This window comes from Grampus griseus, assembly GCF_964374135.1.
Source record: "Grampus griseus genome assembly, chromosome: 16".
Classification (NCBI taxonomy): domain Eukaryota; kingdom Metazoa; phylum Chordata; class Mammalia; order Artiodactyla; family Delphinidae; genus Grampus; species Grampus griseus.
This window is the reverse complement of record NC_139010.1, coordinates 10,321,639-10,339,022: the sequence shown is the minus strand read 5'-3', so window position 1 is coordinate 10,339,022 and position 17,384 is coordinate 10,321,639. Positions and strand designations below refer to the sequence as shown.

The 17,384-nt window shown below is 38.0% G+C and overlaps 1 protein-coding gene across 2 annotated transcripts in view; it reads right to left on the bottom strand.

The window, feature by feature from the left end:
* The window catches only part of RYR2 (ryanodine receptor 2), a gene marked incomplete at its 5' end in the record, with an annotated part of 721,806 nt that overhangs the window by 309,451 nt on the left and 394,971 nt on the right, over positions 1–17,384 (bottom strand). For both annotated transcript variants that reach the window (XM_082674159.1, XM_082674158.1), the window contains 7 exons: positions 2,150–2,253; positions 6,333–6,437; positions 8,282–8,498; positions 9,561–9,753; positions 13,696–13,937; positions 15,438–15,571; positions 15,911–16,029. In XM_082674159.1, the coding sequence (XP_082530285.1) occupies positions 2,150–2,253; positions 6,333–6,437; positions 8,282–8,498; positions 9,561–9,753; positions 13,696–13,937; positions 15,438–15,571; positions 15,911–16,029 (1,114 nt within the window). The remainder of the gene's footprint in view (positions 1–2,149; positions 2,254–6,332; positions 6,438–8,281; positions 8,499–9,560; positions 9,754–13,695; positions 13,938–15,437; positions 15,572–15,910; positions 16,030–17,384) is intronic.

Below are 17,384 nucleotides of genomic sequence, written 5' to 3'. Positions count from 1 at the left end.
AATCACAGAAAGAGCAACAAAAATTCATATTCACACGAAATCACCCAACATCCAAATAAGGAATATTCTGAAATAATCGTTTGCTTATTCGTCACTTGGCACTCCTGAGAATTTAAATGAGTAAAGTTGCTAATCCCACCCACAGTATATATATATTTTTTTAAAAAACTGAACTTTATAGAGTGCTTCTTCTGTTAGGCATTACGGTGCTAGAGGCTTTATCAGTATTGTATCATTTAGTCCCCACTACAATTCCATAAAGTAGATACACTATGATCCCCATTTTAAACTGATGCTAAAGAACCTAAGGTTCAGAGAATCTAAGATTCCCTTTGTAGGAGCAAGTCCTTAAATCTAGACCATCCAACCATCTAGGCTCTGTGTTCTTACCCACTCTGCTCTAGTGCCTATCAACTAACCAAGTGAATAAGGGAAATACATAAAGTACTGTACTTTCTTTAACTACTGGAATTGGGCATAGTGTGAATTTTGGAGAAACAGGAGCTCTTTTCCCCCTAATTTAAATTTTAAAGGAACAAGTGAAATTAGTTCATCATAAAACCATATAAATATTAACAAATATGAAAAGGGTTATTAGCATTCGCCACAGGCAACAGCACCATGATACGTGCAGTCTGATGATTAATCAAACCAGCCACCAGTAGCTGTTAGGAATGAGATTAGGTTATGCGTAGCAGTCAAAGGCTCAACATACCAAGGAGACTGGTATGGAGATCTCTACATTCCAGGCTTCCCAGGATTTGCCTAGCTAGCTTAGCTGTCAATTGCTAAAATGACAGGGAATGTACTACAAATTTAACTAAAATATCTTAGGCCATGAACTTTCAATAAAAACATTTTGTTGTAAAAGATGGGCAAATAATGGGCTGCCGTGAGTTAGCAAGCTAAATATACAAGCTTCACATCAAGACCACAAAGGAAGACAGGAGACCCTGAAGAGGCGGTCACAGTGATGTGCTCTGCGTTCCTCATTACAGGCAAGCTTGGTCATTTTTTACCTGTAGTGGTTTCTCAATTCACTCGATTTGTATATACTCCTTTTCCTTTTAAGTTACTAGTAGAACCTAAACTCATTCTAGGCCCAATTTGTTAATTTTCATAAGGAAAGTCACTACCAGATCTTTGAAGATATATACCTGGACCCAAATCCTAGAATTTGAAACAGTGTCTAAGTTTTATGCTCTGGGTCTTTGGTAAAATAACTTCAATAGAACTCGCTCTTTGCACTTAACAAAACTGAAACAAAACAGAAAAAGGACAAAAGTATTGGTTTATTCCTAATATAAGCAGGTTTTGAGATAAGTGACCTATTGGAACAAATCCAGTTCTTCGAGGCCATCAAGGATGGAAAAGTGCAAAACCATATACTTAATAAGGTACTTCCTAAGTACTTGCTGATTTGACAGTTGTCTAACCATTACTGAGTTAATGAAAGGACCCTATTTTCTGATCATGCATCACCAAGTCTTACAGCGAAAAACTGTTCTAGACTAGAAGCTAGAGAAGCTGGATCCAGTCCCAGCACAGCTACTAACTAGCTGTCAGGGCACTTGACAGCTCTATGAGAATCCCCAGCTGTGACATCACTGGTAAATCTGAAATAATAACACTCACAGCCCAGTGTGCTGCTAGGAAGATTAACCCAATACCTGTAAGTGAGAGTGTATGTGAAAACGCAAAGCTCTAAATAAATAAACATACTAATTAGTATAAAGTATCATATGGTATTACCACTAACACTAATAATAAATGCCATTATTCAAAGCTCAATGCAATACCTTAAATTGGTATAAAAATTTCTAAACACTTGTTCAAACCTTCATTTACTTAGTCACACACCGGTAACAACTTATGACTGACATTCTGAGGAGCACTGCATCCAATGCCAAAATCCTTGTATTCCGAAATACCCATAAACATCTGTAGAATACTCCTTGGGAGATACTTACATAGAGCACAAAGACATAAAGTTAATACGCTCAAAGTCTATTCCAAACAAATATTGATCCAATCTACCAATCCATTATGGAAATTTCTAACCGGAATTAAAATGAATGAAAGCATAATATCAACACTCGGTTTCTTCCGTGTAATACAGATAGGAAGATAGGAAATTTAAGACACTCACTTCAGGGTCTCAAGCGACATCTGTAAGTTGTAATTGCGTTCCTGTTCAGGCAGCTTGCAGAACTCCACCAGACACGGGTGCTGTCTCTTATTGTCATCTCTAACCTGAAACAGAACAGGATATCGACATATAATAGTTTCTAAGGTCAGATACTAGCAATGGCAATCTAATTGCATGGAGGAAAGCGAAGGGGGAAGCAAGAAGGGAAACCCAGACCATCACCCCAGCTAAGCTGCCTCTGTCATCTCCCAGGCACGGCTAATATTCGAGGTCAGTGGTCAAGCCTGGCATTGTCTGGGCTTCCTGATGTCTTCCATTTGGCACCGTTCCTGGCCCCAGTGTCCATGCCTGCTCTACCCTGAATCCCCCATGCCCACTCTCCCAGCAACTTCCAGCATTTGCTTCAATCTTACTTCCTCAACGAGGCTCATTCTGTCCGCCTTCCTAATATGCCAATCTGCCCACCCACCCTACTTTTTTTTTCCCGTAACAGTTACCACCTGCGAACAGACTAGGTCTTTATTTATTGCATTACTGTCTATCTCCCTGCAACTAGAATGTATGACCAAGGAACAGGAATTTGATCTCTTTTGCTTTTTGACAATGTGTTCCCAACACCTAGAACATGCCAGGTACATGGCAGGCACGGAACAAATATTTTGTAAACTGAAATGAATTCTAGGTAAGAAGGTGTAGTAATCACTTAGTTTTGATGTGCAGGAAGTTTTACGTGTTTAGAGCCAAACAGATTAGAGACATCAATGAACATCATGACTGATTGATACAAACTCTTGGAGGTGGTTCCAGCTGTTCATTTCACCCCATGTAAGCTACTTCTGCTCTCACAAGTCACTCCAGTGCTTTACCGAAGTCAGTTAACATCCCACAGCCATTTTTCATATTAATCCTTGAAAACGTGGATTAGCAATCAGAATAAACTAAATTCAAGATTTTAGGGATAAATTAATGAGAAAGATGTTCTGTACCCTTGCATTAGTAATTAGGTTTTTATCTTCTTAGAGACCTAAATTACACAGGCATTACTGCCATGGTGACACCACGATCACAGCCATATGCTGCCAGGGAACAAATTACTCCATGGTAATAATTACCAGGCTTTATAAATGCCACATAAAATGTAGGTAAACACGAGTAAGAATTTTTTTTTAAGTTTTCAGGAGTCGCCAAGTTAAAAACAAGATAGTTATTCCTTTCTTTCCAGTGATCATTGCAAATGAACAGGACTTACACAAAAGCATATAGTTTATTTACTTATTCAAGTGTGTAACTTTGGAAATGAAATCTAGAGTTACAAAATGTAACACTAAATTCTAAACATAAAGGTAAAAATGAACATGCCCAATTCCGGAGATAATTTAATCTGTGTTCGTGTAATTTCCACCTCCCCTCTATTCTCTACGCCAGAGAGTAACTGACCCCATCATCCTCTCGGGTGTCCAAGCTAAAACCAGAAATCTACCCAGATTTCCTTCCCTCTCTTATTCTCATCCCATAGTGGAACTTCAAAACATCTGCAGTCATGTCTCTCCGGCCCCACTGCCGGCACACAGTTGGGAAACTCACAACCTCTCACCTGGGCCACCTGAGTCCTCTCCCTGACCCCTTTTCCTGCCTCCAGGCTCACTGCTCTTCCACAAAAACAGCAGAGCAAATATTTACCACCTCCTGGAAGCCCTCCCTGATTTCACCAGAAAAGCTGTAAATATTCCTCCCTCACAGTTAGTATCTCCATTACAGTACTTAGCTTGTAATTGTTTGTGTACCTATCACTCAGCTAAACCAGAAGCTCTTAAAAAAGGCAAACTGACTAAAACAAGGTCTTTTCAATTTGGTGACCCCAGTACCAAGCACATGAGGTGAATACTAGGCAAAAGGGACACACAAATGCCTGAATGGACAGGCCTGATGTTATTCCGTAAAATAGAGCTCTTACATGATGCTCCTGTGAAACACATCGCAAAGACATTTAAAGAAACTAAGTTCTTTCCAAAAAGTAAAAACAAACAAAAAACCCCAACTTATTCAACAGTTCAAACTGCTCTAAAGTAAAACACAGTTGAACACTTCATTTAAAATGTCAAAGAATTTATGGAATTAGTCTCAATAACAGGGATGTACCTAAGTCTAGACTAACAGACATCATAAAGTCAGGGATGGTGGCCACTTATCTGAAAGGAGTTTTAGGAAAGCCCTTGTCAAAGAAGCAGGACACAAGGTCAATTATTACACGGTAGAACAATGTGAAATCTCCTCACGTGTCAGTTTGAGACTCTCCCAAATTGCTGACCCTCTGACATGATACCTGGAGCTGTGCCTGCCCAGAAGGAGCCCTAAGAAAACAACCGTTTCGTGCTACCAGCAAGTATTTGAGTATGTTCCTTGTCCCAGGAAAGGTGCCAGGTGCCAGCACTACAGCAACAGATTAAGTGCTTAATCTCCACCCTGGAGGCCCAATAAACATAAAGCCCAAGGTTGCTTTAACCAGCCAGGACCAGGTGAAGGATAACTGGCCGCAACCAGGATGGCTCAGAGGCACCGTATTCTCTTTCAGTCTCATCTACAGACTGGCAGCATTAGAAGGTATGGTATTGAAATGAACTGGATTTAACTGCAAAAATAGATAATAACGAGACCTTATATTTCCTCTTTTTTTAAAAGAAACATAAGTAAGTTCACTGTAGAACGTAATCATTTCGGCAACCTTTAGAAGCTTGCGATAGAAATCATCTTTCTTGAGCATAAGCCTGTTAAACAGTTCCTGTTACTGTACGGGTTTTTTTTTTTTTTGGAGGGGAGTTGTTATGAGATGTTTTTAAATCCTAGCCTGTAATTATCTTTCTCCAAATTTTGTCCATAACTCAAATCTCTGCCTCATCTTGAACCTTGTGGTAAATTCTGTCAGTAACTCTTCTGGCAATTTGCTAGGTACACCTTCATGATATCTCTCCTTTTACTGACTTTAACTGACGGTAAATATCTTATCTAGCATTTACTCATTTCCTCTATTTTTAAAAGTCCATGACTATAGCACAAAACTATAAACTTAACAAGGTAACTTTGTAAGTGCTTGCTGATTTGACAACTGTCTAACCATTACTCAGTTAATGAAAGGATCCCATTTTCTGATCATGCATCAGTAAGTCTTAATAGTGAAAAACAATTCTGGACTAGAAGCTAGAGAACATACATCCTAGTCTTAGCACAGCTACTAACTAGCTGTCAGGGCATTTGACAGCTCTATGAGAATCCCCAGCTGTGACATCACTGGTCAAACTGAAATAATAACACACAGCCCAGTGTGCTGTTAGAAAAATTAACCTATTACTTGTAATCGGGAGTATATGTAAAAAGGCAAAGCTCTAAATAAACAAACATACTAATTAGTATAAAGTATCATATGGTATTATCACTAATACTAATACTAAATGTCATTATTCAAAGCTCAATGTAATAAGTATGACTGGCTGAATACACTCATTTCTATATTCAGTCAAATATAAGAAAGTGTTACAACCTTTGGGATACTTAGGCTATTAATATCATAAAAATGAAAGTGTTGCCACAGTCCTGTTAAAAAACGATATATGCTACACTGGGATTACACGGGAAGTTGTTTTGGTTTTATTTCATCTAAATTTTATTGATAAACTGTAAACTAAGTTCTCTGAAAAATAATCATTTGGAAACGCATGCAGTCATTATTTCTCAGCCTCTCTTCCACTTATGAAACCAACTTGAATCTTTGCCAAGAGCACTTACACTGCTACGTACAATGGGGACTAAAAGAAGTGAAACATCGGAGGGGGAGAGTAAACTGACTTCTTTCCATTTTCAGTTTTCACTTTCAATTTCAGTTTTTTTCCTGAGTTCCTTAGAAATCAATGCTTATTGTCTGTATATGTTAACCTTGATTTAAAAATGTAACTTTCAGCCTGAAGACTGATAACTTTTCAACTGTCTAGGCAAGTAAGCCATCCTTCAATGAACGCACCACTAATGTCATTCATTCTCATAAAGAAAAAATGCCCAAAAACTAAAGTGTAGGGGAAAAAAAATCAATCGGATCGACTCATGTCACCACGTAGCAGGATGAGTGAGAAGAAGTTATGTTTTCAGAAAGATGTATTAACAGAATCTAAAAATAATTTACAAAATTATGTACCGGACCATACTGCCAGCCAAGTTCAATTTTATTCATAACCCAGAGTTCATGGATATTCTCTGCCAGCTTTTCTCTTATCCTCTCCAGGTGGGGAGGCAACACAATCTAAAATTGAAAAAAAGAAAAAGAAAACACATCAGAAAGAAATGCAAGAAAATGCAGTGTTAATCGTCCTCACTGTGAGTTGAACCAAATAAAACAGTCTCATCAACCATTAAAATATAATCATATAACAAGGTTCCAAACCATCTAATCTAAATTTGTATAACTAGGTATCTAAGCAATTAATAGGTAAATTTGGGGAAATTATGAATGAAAGTTAGAAAGAAAGAAAACAGAGTATTGCTGAGGACAGCCATCATTAAGAAAAAAGTCCTAATGGATTTGGTATAACCACCAGAATATGCATTATTTAAAAAGAGAAATCATCCCAGAGTTCTTAAACCAACCTGGCCAGCACCCACCGGCTAGAATGAAGGCAATTCAGTGTCCAAAAGATAATCCGCTCACTCTCTGCGTCTAGAAATATCTGTTGGCAGTGATTTATGTTTTCCCTAACTCTGTTACTTTTAGTGGTTTCCAAATGTAAGCCTCAGGTGAAAAAATGTGAACCTGTTCCCATTATAAAGGGGAAGTTTAACGGCCTCTTCATAACACAAAATGGTTTTCCAGGTGACGGGTTGGCTGTGCACACCTGGCGATGCACTGGTATGTGCCCCACAAGCAGTCCCTCAACACAGAGAGCAGGCAACTGCCCACCATGCCCGTGGATGCGGCAGAGTTTCCACAGGGGGCAGGCCATCCCTGTCTCCTTCCCTCCAAACAGTAGAGGTTATCCAGGGCTCAGGAAATCCTAAATGTGCTAGTGACAGCACAGAATCCCACTGTCCATTCCAGTCCATTTCCATCCTCCAATCGTGCTTACCGCTCAACTCTGGTAGCGCCATACACACCCTGGCACGTTCCAGCGACGGCAACACAAACTGAATTTTAGCCATGAACAAAGCTTGTTTGTTTATGTTACTGCATCATATACAAAGCCAGCAGGGAGAGACAAGAAATATGGTTCAAGGAACCAAACAATGGAAGCTTCTGAGGCCTGCTATTAATTCTATTTCAGACTTCAGACATTTCTCTCATCTTCAAAAGCTAATGAACAAACTATGAATATCTAACCAACCAGAATGAAGTTACTTCACCATTAAAATAGAGCAATACTTAATTCATTGTCAATATCAGGATACTTTCAAGTCTATGAAAGAGAAAAGCAAGAGTAACTGCTAACATTGCTTGGGTGCTAACATTGCTTGGGTGCTATTCGCAAAGTGCTGTGCCAATGTGTTATTTATTAACTATATCAAACATACTCTGAACATCCCAATGAATGTGATGAGTAATTTTCTCAAGTCCCAGAGCATACATTCGATCCCAGGCATTTTGATCATAATCCTAGAGCTCATGATCTCAATCTCTACCCAAGATAAAAGTCAGTTAAATCACTTCAAAATACCAAGTGTATCTAGATGGGGGAAGAAATTGAAAACTCCACCACTACCCTGGGTAAGTAAACACCACTCTAAAATTAGTATGCATTACCTCAGGTTGTGGCCCATTAGTACATTATACTATAATACTATAATACTATACTATACTATATACAGTATATAGTATAATACTATATTATACTATTATATACTATAATACTATAATAGTACATTATAGTCAATTTACTGGCTTGAAACCGCCCTTAAAAAACAAAATAGAATAGACTAGGCAAATGGCTAAGGGGACATAGTAAGGCTAAGCATTAGTTCATGAAACCACTTATACATATAAATTGTATTACTGTAAAATGCATTTGTATGGGTTGCAGGCAAAAGTTTGAAAGCCACTACATATGGGAATGACTGCAATTCAAACGTTGCCATCACAGCTGAAGATCTGGGTACCTGGCTGGTATCCACGGGGATCGGTGTGAAGGCGGCTTGTGTCAGGGAAACTGTGGGACCCAGGAGGTCCCGTGTATATGTCCTTTCTTGCTTGTACTCTCGGCTGTGTTCCACTTTCAACTTTTCTTTTGGCAGAACAGCTTCATAACAAGGAGCATACCCGGGCGGAGGAAGGAACTTAAATTCTCCATGTCTCCCCCCAAGCAGAAAGCGTACCCTGAAAAGGATGCATGTCGGGGTCGGTTATATCTCTGACATACAGAAAAGTTTCCTAATCAACAGAATAGAGGAATAAATTATGAGTACAAACTTAGCTTTGTCAGAAGCCACATTTCTTTTCTAAGTACCACCATAATGTCAGTACATTAGAGATTAAGAGCCTCTAATCATAAAAGTAAAACCTGATTAAATTATGTTAATGGCTCAGCAAAAACTTATCACTCTCTGGAGAAATAATAAAAGCATATGCACTCTATTCCTATGTGAATGAAATACCTGTTCATAGTATTTGGTCACTTAATGTCTCAAGGTGCCCAAATAATCAACAGAGAAAGAACAGACTTTCTAAATATCTGTATACTTAAAATTGCAGGGCTGGATGAGATCTGATAAAAAGAAAAAATAGTCACAGTCCGATTTCCCTGTGAAATTCCTTAAAGGAGACTCAAATGATACTTCTACATACTAAATTATCACTTTAATTTCTCTTCCATCTGGTAGTAGCAAAAAAGCAAAGGGTTAGAGGAAACTACCTTGACCCAGCTGACCATACGCAGATAATTTACAAGTATAGCAGGTAGAGGGTGACATGGAAAGGAGTCATCTTGACCTGATCAACCAAAAAACATATGGTTTCTGTAGAAATGAGGGGGTTTGGAGTAGGGTGGAAGAATGTAATGAAAAGAAAAATTAATGAAAATAAATATGAGAAAATAAATGGTATTTTTAATGCAACATCGTTTATTTACCCTTATTAAATAAAAGAGTGAACTTAAATGGACTTGAAATATTTCAGCAACACTGGATAGAAGGATAGTCGGCAGATTGCATATCTAAATGGTTGGATATATGAACAAAGGATTCAGCCTCCTGAGATTCTCCTCTTAGGTGAATCTTATCTTCACCCTTCAAGGAAGGGGCAAAATGCCCTGTGGACGTCTAGACGCCCAGGAGTGAGAGAGAGAAGGTTAGCAAAGCAAGCGTGATGGCAGTGCAGAGTCTTCCATGAAAGAATGAGAAGTGAGAAGGCAAAGAGAGCAAAAAACATAGAAATACTAACTTGATTCCTGCAGAGAAACTGACAACTGGAAAGAAGAGGCCATCAATGTTGAAATTCTCAAACATGCCTTGAACAGGTTGTCCGTTAATTCGGAAGGAGATGCTTGGGGCACTTAGATCTAAACAGCAACTGATGACATCATCAGTTCTCAACAGATGCTGGTTTGGTGAGCTGACAGTACGGGCAATACAACCTATGGGGAAACACATTAAGGAGGGTAATGCATCTTTATCTCAGAGAATCATCTTCAGAACCTGAGTCAAAGATCTGAATAGGCAGTGACAATCACCAAAAGGTACTGGACGAGACTAAATCTTGAATGCATATTAATGTTATATGTCAAATCCTTTACCAAAAAAATTTGTTGCTTTTCTCAGGAGCCATGCTGCTATCTTTATTGTAAAATGGTCCTTCTGACATGCAGAAATTTTTGCATGCAGATGGATGGTATTTGATGCTGATATCATCTTACAGCTGATAATATAATGATGTCAGGAAAAATCTCTAGGGAAAGGCTTGAAGTCAAATTGCTACTTTATCACCTACTACTTGTATGACCATCAGCACATTACTTAAGCTCTCTAAACCTTGATTTCTTGTAAACCAAATTCCATCACCTTGTAGAGTTGTTATGATGATTAAATTAATGGTTTATAAGAACAGTCTCAGACACAGCAGGTATTTATTGCAGTCCCCTTCTCAAAGATTAAATCCATTTTGTTTTATAACATAAAAATATAAAGGGATAATGAAAGCAGAAAATGTGCTCATTTGTGCATTGTTTATTGAGAGACAATACGTGTCAACTGGTTTGTTGTTCTATAACTTATTTCATACAAGGTCTTGGTTAGCTTCTTAAGTAGGACACAGGATACAAGTTGAGGCATGAAAATGATATTTGATAAATGTCATTTCTTGCCGTAGCCAGCCTATAACCTATGTCCATTCTTGACTGTGTCATAACTCCTTGGCCGATTAGTCCCATGGGCACAATGGAACACAGGAAGGTAAGGTCCTCCCAAACACACATGCTCACAAATGCAAACATACAAAATTTCTCCATTTGAGCAAAGACAAAAATAGATTTGATGATGCAACATTTGCATTTTTTAGAACACCTTTTTAAAATTTCTAGCATGCCAAGATTTCTACCAACAGCATATCTGAAATGCCAGTAGTAGAGCATATCTACATTTTAAACTGTGTACTTTTTAAAAATTTTACCAATATTCAAATCTGCAAGCAATACATTCGTTATCAGGTGGTCCCTCTAGAATTCCCTGGATATAATAAAGGCAGCTTGTTAAATAAAAGTCATACAAAAGCAACAGAACTCACAGATAAAGGTCTATATCCCTGTTTGTATTCAAGATCTGTAGCTGATAATGTTATTAAACATATTTACTATAATCCAAATATATTGCTCAATCTGAGGGATACTGTAACGCTAATACTAATGACCATGGTTAACTGTTTTGCAATGCCTGAAAGAAACAGGTAAGAGAGATAAGGTCACTAGTGACCAGCCTAAGTCCACAGTTTCAATGGCACTCACACTGCTGAATCCACTAGGAAGCATTTTAAGATTGCATTTACATACACTCAGATCAAATCCATATGAGAACTATATTCCTGTTCACTGCATTAGCCAGAAAAGAAGATAGCAGTGGTCTGATTCATAGGTCCTGGAGAAGAATCCTTACCCATCTTTCACATACTGTTCTATGACATTCCTCCATACTTTTATACTTAAATTCTCCAAAAGCACCAAGTTTTTTCACACTTTGGGTCCTTACAAACACAGGATGTGGATGCCCCAATCGAGGGGTCCCCAACCCCCGGGCCGGCATCGGGCCGCACAGCAGGAGGTAAGCAGTGCGCGAGCCAGCGAAGCTTCATCTGCCGCTCCCCATAGCTTCCCATCGCTCCCATTACCGCCTGAACCATCTCCCACCCCCCAGCCCCGTCTGCGGAAAAACTGTATTCCACGAAACTGGTCCCTGGTGCCAAAAAGGCTGGGGACCGCTGCCCCAATCCCATTCTCATTCGCACAAGGGGAACATAGCAATGCTATGCAAAGTTTAAGTTGGGAAGAAGAAATGAAGACAGAGCTCAAAACTTTTGCTGATAAGGCAAATTCTGGTTACAAGGAATATCTCCACCCTCCAATCACAGAAAGTTAAGTGTTCTCTCTCAGAAATCACAGATAGTTGATACTTTAAATCCTACTTCAACTCTTAAAAAGAAAAGGAATAGGAGAGTGAACCCAAGAAGATTATGTGAATTACAGTGGATCTAACCACATAACTCAGTCAGAAGCCAATTAGTTTAGATTTATCTTTGTTGATCCTGAATCTAAAATTAGCAATAGATCCCAGGGCTTGAGAGAACATAGCTTTCAACTACAGGCATGGTAGAGTGCGTATTTTCTTGCCATTTGAAAAAACAGTCAAATATTTTCTCCTGATACAAAGTTTCAAGATGAATTTCTCTTGAAATTCCACAAGTAACCTCTTTTCTGTAATACCTGCATAGATTCACTCAATATTTTTGTTGCTCTTATCACTCTGTTTTAAAGATACTTTGCCATGAAAGGCATATTGCATACACTTTCAACTCCAGGAGCTCTGGGTTCTTCCTCTGTGTTGACAGAAAAAGCTTCAAACTAAATGCAAACATGAAAATGGTGAAGTGGCGTTATATGGCTAAAATAATGAGATGCAATTCAGCATTTTTTTTTTTTTACTAGTGTAATGTTTTGTTTCGTTTTTCCCCTAATCTCTGTGTAATGGGAAAACAAGTGAACACGCTTCATTCATTCACCTGAGGACCCATGTTGTGTGGAGTGATACTCAAAGGTAGAGAGAGGGGATAATATCTGAAGATAATAGTTATATTATATATTATGTTTTATCAAACAGACATTAACCCTATTTCATCTTTGTCAGGTCTTCTGAAGGCAGGGCTCTTTGCCTTTGTTTGGTGGGTAGAAAAATTCTGGAACAAACATTGTGACTCTCTTCTGACCAGCACCGTACACCTGTGTATAAGACACACCACACTACAGCCTGGGTCCGAACCAGTGCCCCACAGGTTAGATGAAATATCCAACATACAGCTTCATCTCCTCCAGGCTACTGAGCTATTGGCACCGAATAAAGGAAAAATTTAGTAAGTATTATTGTTCGATACAACCACATGGAGTGCTTTTCTTTATAAATTCCTTACCATAAACTCTTAGGTTTAATTAAATTGAATTTATAATGTTCTTTTCATAATTTATGAGGCCTATAAAACATTAATAAATGAATACCGCTTGATTTGCCCATGAGAGGCAAAGTGCGGCTTTCTGTAATGTAAGGAGCCTCTCTCTATTTTCTGTATGTTAAATGTGCTATAAAATGTATCAGGTTCATTCTAAATGCCGCTTTATGAATACAAGCGTATGTCTGCAGAATCCAAATGAATTCCAATATCTACATAATCAAAAAGTAAACTTTTAAATAGAGCCAATCAAAATACATGTTTTAATAAATCTGAAAAAAGAGTACTGTTTTTATATATTACTCATGTTTAATATACTTTCAACCATCAAAGCTTAGCGGTGGTAGCTAGTGAAATGAACTATTCATTCATTTTTAAACCATTCCACACTTCTGAAACAAAGCATCATTTTATTATGAGCTGACTCCTCACAATACACTTGACAAATTACCAATTCCTGACATTACATTACCCACCAGAAGATGGAACTTAGTCTACTTATTCCAATTATTTTCCAGGATTTGGTTTTGGTTCTTTTTTATATTGGAAGCTAAAGTTTCACACATACCAATTAAAACAAGTAGGAAACGTTTAAGTTTTTGCACTTGATTCATGAATCAGAAAACCACTTCTGAAGTATACCGTTCAAAGGCAAAGAAGTTTTTTGGAGAGGTACTATAACTGTAAGAGTTTTCTTTTTCCACTAGTGAAATTCTGCTTTTTACTTAACACTCTTATCATTTCAGTGTTACATTTCTGAAATAAATGTACCTGATATGAACAGCACCAATACCAATAGCTTTTAGAAATGTCCAGTGAGGGCAAAAGATTTCCTTCAAAAACACTGTGAAAGAAAATGGATACTACGTACCTGACCAGAGGTGAAGGCCATCAAATCCATAGGAGAAGAGGTCATCTCCGACACCATTTCCACCCCACTCCTCGCCCCCTCCAGGGTAGGGAGAGTACCCCTCCGTTGAAGCCCAGCCCACTCGCAGGTGAGTGGCTTCGGCGGTCACAAATGGCTCGGTGTGGTCCACCATCAACTCATAGTACCATTTCCGATATTGCGCAGACCCTTCGCTGACACCCAGAAAAATATTGGGTCTCATGCTTTAAAGAGAGAGGAATAGCATGTGAGAAAATCTGAATAAACCTTTCGTTGTCTTAACTTACATCGTGCTATTTTGAATTAGTCCTGCTTCTCAAAGACATATATTACATACTAAATACGTTTCCTTAAGTACAACAAATTATTGAAGCAATCACTGAAGTCTGCAGTGACCGCCAACCTTACAGTTAACATTCAGACACTGATGTTTGCTTCTGGGATAACTTGGCAAGGTCACTTAAGGGTCTATTGTTTTTTCTTAATTGCTCTTCAGCATATCTTATATCATTAATCATATTGAAGGGGAGGCACTCAGGATAGCACAGCAGGCCCTCGGACCTAATGGAGTTACTATTAATCCAGGACATAGAGACACTTTCCTAAGCTAAGCTTTGTGTCATACAGAGTTTGAGGCTGAAGCAAGTCATAGTGTTAGTGAAGGAACCAAGGTGATGAATCATCTTTGTTGTTCTCTATGCTTTGCTGTGAAAAGAATAATTTCTAGTTAGTTGTATTTAATTGCATTTTACGGAAGAACTTTTACCCTAAGTTAATACTAGGGATTAGTGAAAGTCTCAGAAAACACTGCTCATTAACGACAGGTCTATTATATAAAGAACCACAAAGGAAGTCTTAAATCAATCTTTTTTAAAAAATCATAACGTAGAAATATACACTAAACCCTACATTTTTGTTTGAACCAGAGTGAAGTAGCAAGTATTTCCTGGACAGCTGCTAAACACAGTGTATTGAAGTTATCACTATCACATATAACATTTCCTTAATTATAAGCTGTATTTATTATTGTTGTTGTAATTATTATTATTATTTTGTATATGGAAGGCACTATGACATGGTGGTGAAGAGCTCAGTCTCTGGAGTTAGACCTGAGTTCCATTTCCAGTTCCAACATTTTAATCTATAAAATGTAGATAACAATAACACTTTGTGCAAACACAAGCAGCGTAGAATACTTGTAAAGCACCTGGCACTGTGGCTGGGACAAAGTACCCAATGAATGTCTGATACCTTGGAAGGTACACCTAACTGAAAATGTAGTTTTATTGCTTATTTGTAGAATTTATTATACTTTGGACATTTGAATTCAATGTCTTTATTATACATAGTAGGCACTTCACCATTGGTAGTGAAGGATATAGTGTTTTTAGTTATGTTCTAAGAAGATGTAAAACATAATTATATATAATTATATCCCTGTATCATTGTCAGCCTGCTCCTGAGGATGACAATGACAATTCGGCTACATATGAACGTGAATGAGAGCTCTTATACTTTTTTTTGTAATAAATGTGTATTTTGCTTGGGTCATCTATTGTTGTTATCTCATCTGATGGGTAGAAAAAATTCCTACACTCTTCCCTAGGAAAATATGTAAAAGATTCGAATCAAACAAACAGACTATACGATGTTTTAGCGACAAAGCTAGAACGTGCATTTTTTGTTATGCTACCAATCTGGTGACGCGGGCTCGCTGAACCTACCTGCTGACGTGGTTCACAAGGCGTGTCTGCAGTAACAGGTCTCTTCCTGGCAGAAGATTGTCACAGATGAGATGCTGGTTAGAACGGACTGCTACCCCATGGCAAACACAGAGGGAGCATAAGACGTCCAGAACCTGAAAAGAGAAGCCACCTTCAGACTCTCATTCCCTTCTCAGGTTCAAGTGTCAGCAGCAATTTCCACAAACACACTTCCTCCAGTTACCTCTGACCCAGTCACTTTAAACATTACAGCCATGTGTCCACTTATTTTCCAACTTTCCTTCATACACAAATTGAGAACTGCTCCATCCTCCCATTGAGGCTATGCATAAGCACTAAGCAATATTACCTGATTGGAATGAAAAGGTGAAAAACACTCACGAAAAATCTGACACACCTTTTAAAAATCTTTTAAAAAAATAGTTTTAAAGTTATTCCATAATTTATTTCTGGCAATAAAATGGTTCACTTACCTTGTGATTTCTTCCATGCTTGTCTAAAAGTGAGATAATGGATTTAATATGGCCTTCTTTAATAATATTTAGAGCTTCTGGACTTTCTACTAACACACAGTGTAAAACTTCAAGAATACCTAAAGAGAAAACAAAGAAAGGGGGGAAATATGATTAACCAATCTACAATGATCAGTGGCTTTCCTCTTCTCTATGTGTTTATTCAGGTGTTGACTGAACACAATATAATTATTATGTGCTCAATGCATTTGGGCATCATGCATAATATCACAGGGCACCTGTGATAGGGGACAGGTGGTGTCTGGAACACAGGGCTGATAACCAAAGATGATGTCGAGTGAGGACAAGGCAAAGATACAGTGTTCAGCTGAGTAAGCAGGTAATTCTGCCTGCAGAGAAATGAAAGAAAGCAACATTTAAGTGGGGCCACAGAGAACTCATTCATGGCCATTTTCCAGACAGGAAAAGATGGCGGTAAAGTGCTGAATGAAGTCTTGAATGGGGGGCATACCTCATGCACCTGGGGTACAAAGCCAATAGGGGATGGGACAGGTAGGTTAGGGCCAGCTTACGAAGCTTCTAGACACTGGAAGCATAACCCTGCAATAATGCATCCTAACCCATGGAGATCATTACATTCTCCTAGAGGTTTATAGCAGAAAATGTTTCTTGGTTTGCACAACAAGAGAAATATACAAGTTAACACAAAAATAAACAGAAATATACAATATACAAAACCTGAAAAAGAAGGGTAATATTTTTAGGTATTAGCTATCAGAGAAGATAAAATGGAATACATCTTTTCTTAAAGTCTAAAACAGAAATTAGAAAATAAGTCTCATTATCAGAATTTTTAGTGTGAACCTGGAAAGCTGAATGGGTACACGTATATTTATTTTTTCAGAGCAAGCCTGCCTTGTCAACAATGAGAATGTAGTTCATTAGTAGCAATTAGACATAACACTTAGAAAGTGTGATCTCTGTCTGAGAGCTACTGTCTGACATCTCTTAGCGTATTGAGAAGGGTCCCAGAGGAACCTTGTAGAAAGGTTTATTCATTTCAAATGGAGATCACTTTCTTGGAAAAGAAATGTAAAGTGCTCAGGTTTACACATGGTAAGGTACAGAAGTGATTCACTATTACTGTCACAATTGACACGATTCAAACCAAGACAAGGGCTGTTAATACTAGTTTCTTCACCAATGACTTAATGTTTTGAAATATAAATGCACATTCAATGAAAAAATACCCCAAAAGGTAAGTTAATTTTTGGTGTGGTTCAAAATCTGTTGCTGTATTCCAACAATCCGCGCCTGTTAAAAATCAACGAGAGCAGAAAATAATAATACAACAGGCTGATGGATAAGTTAAAGAAGATTTTTATATAAGGGTATGGAAACTATTTCTGCTATTATTAAAAAGGTAAGCAATAAAATAAACTCCATCATTCCAAGCTATAAGAAATTAAAATAA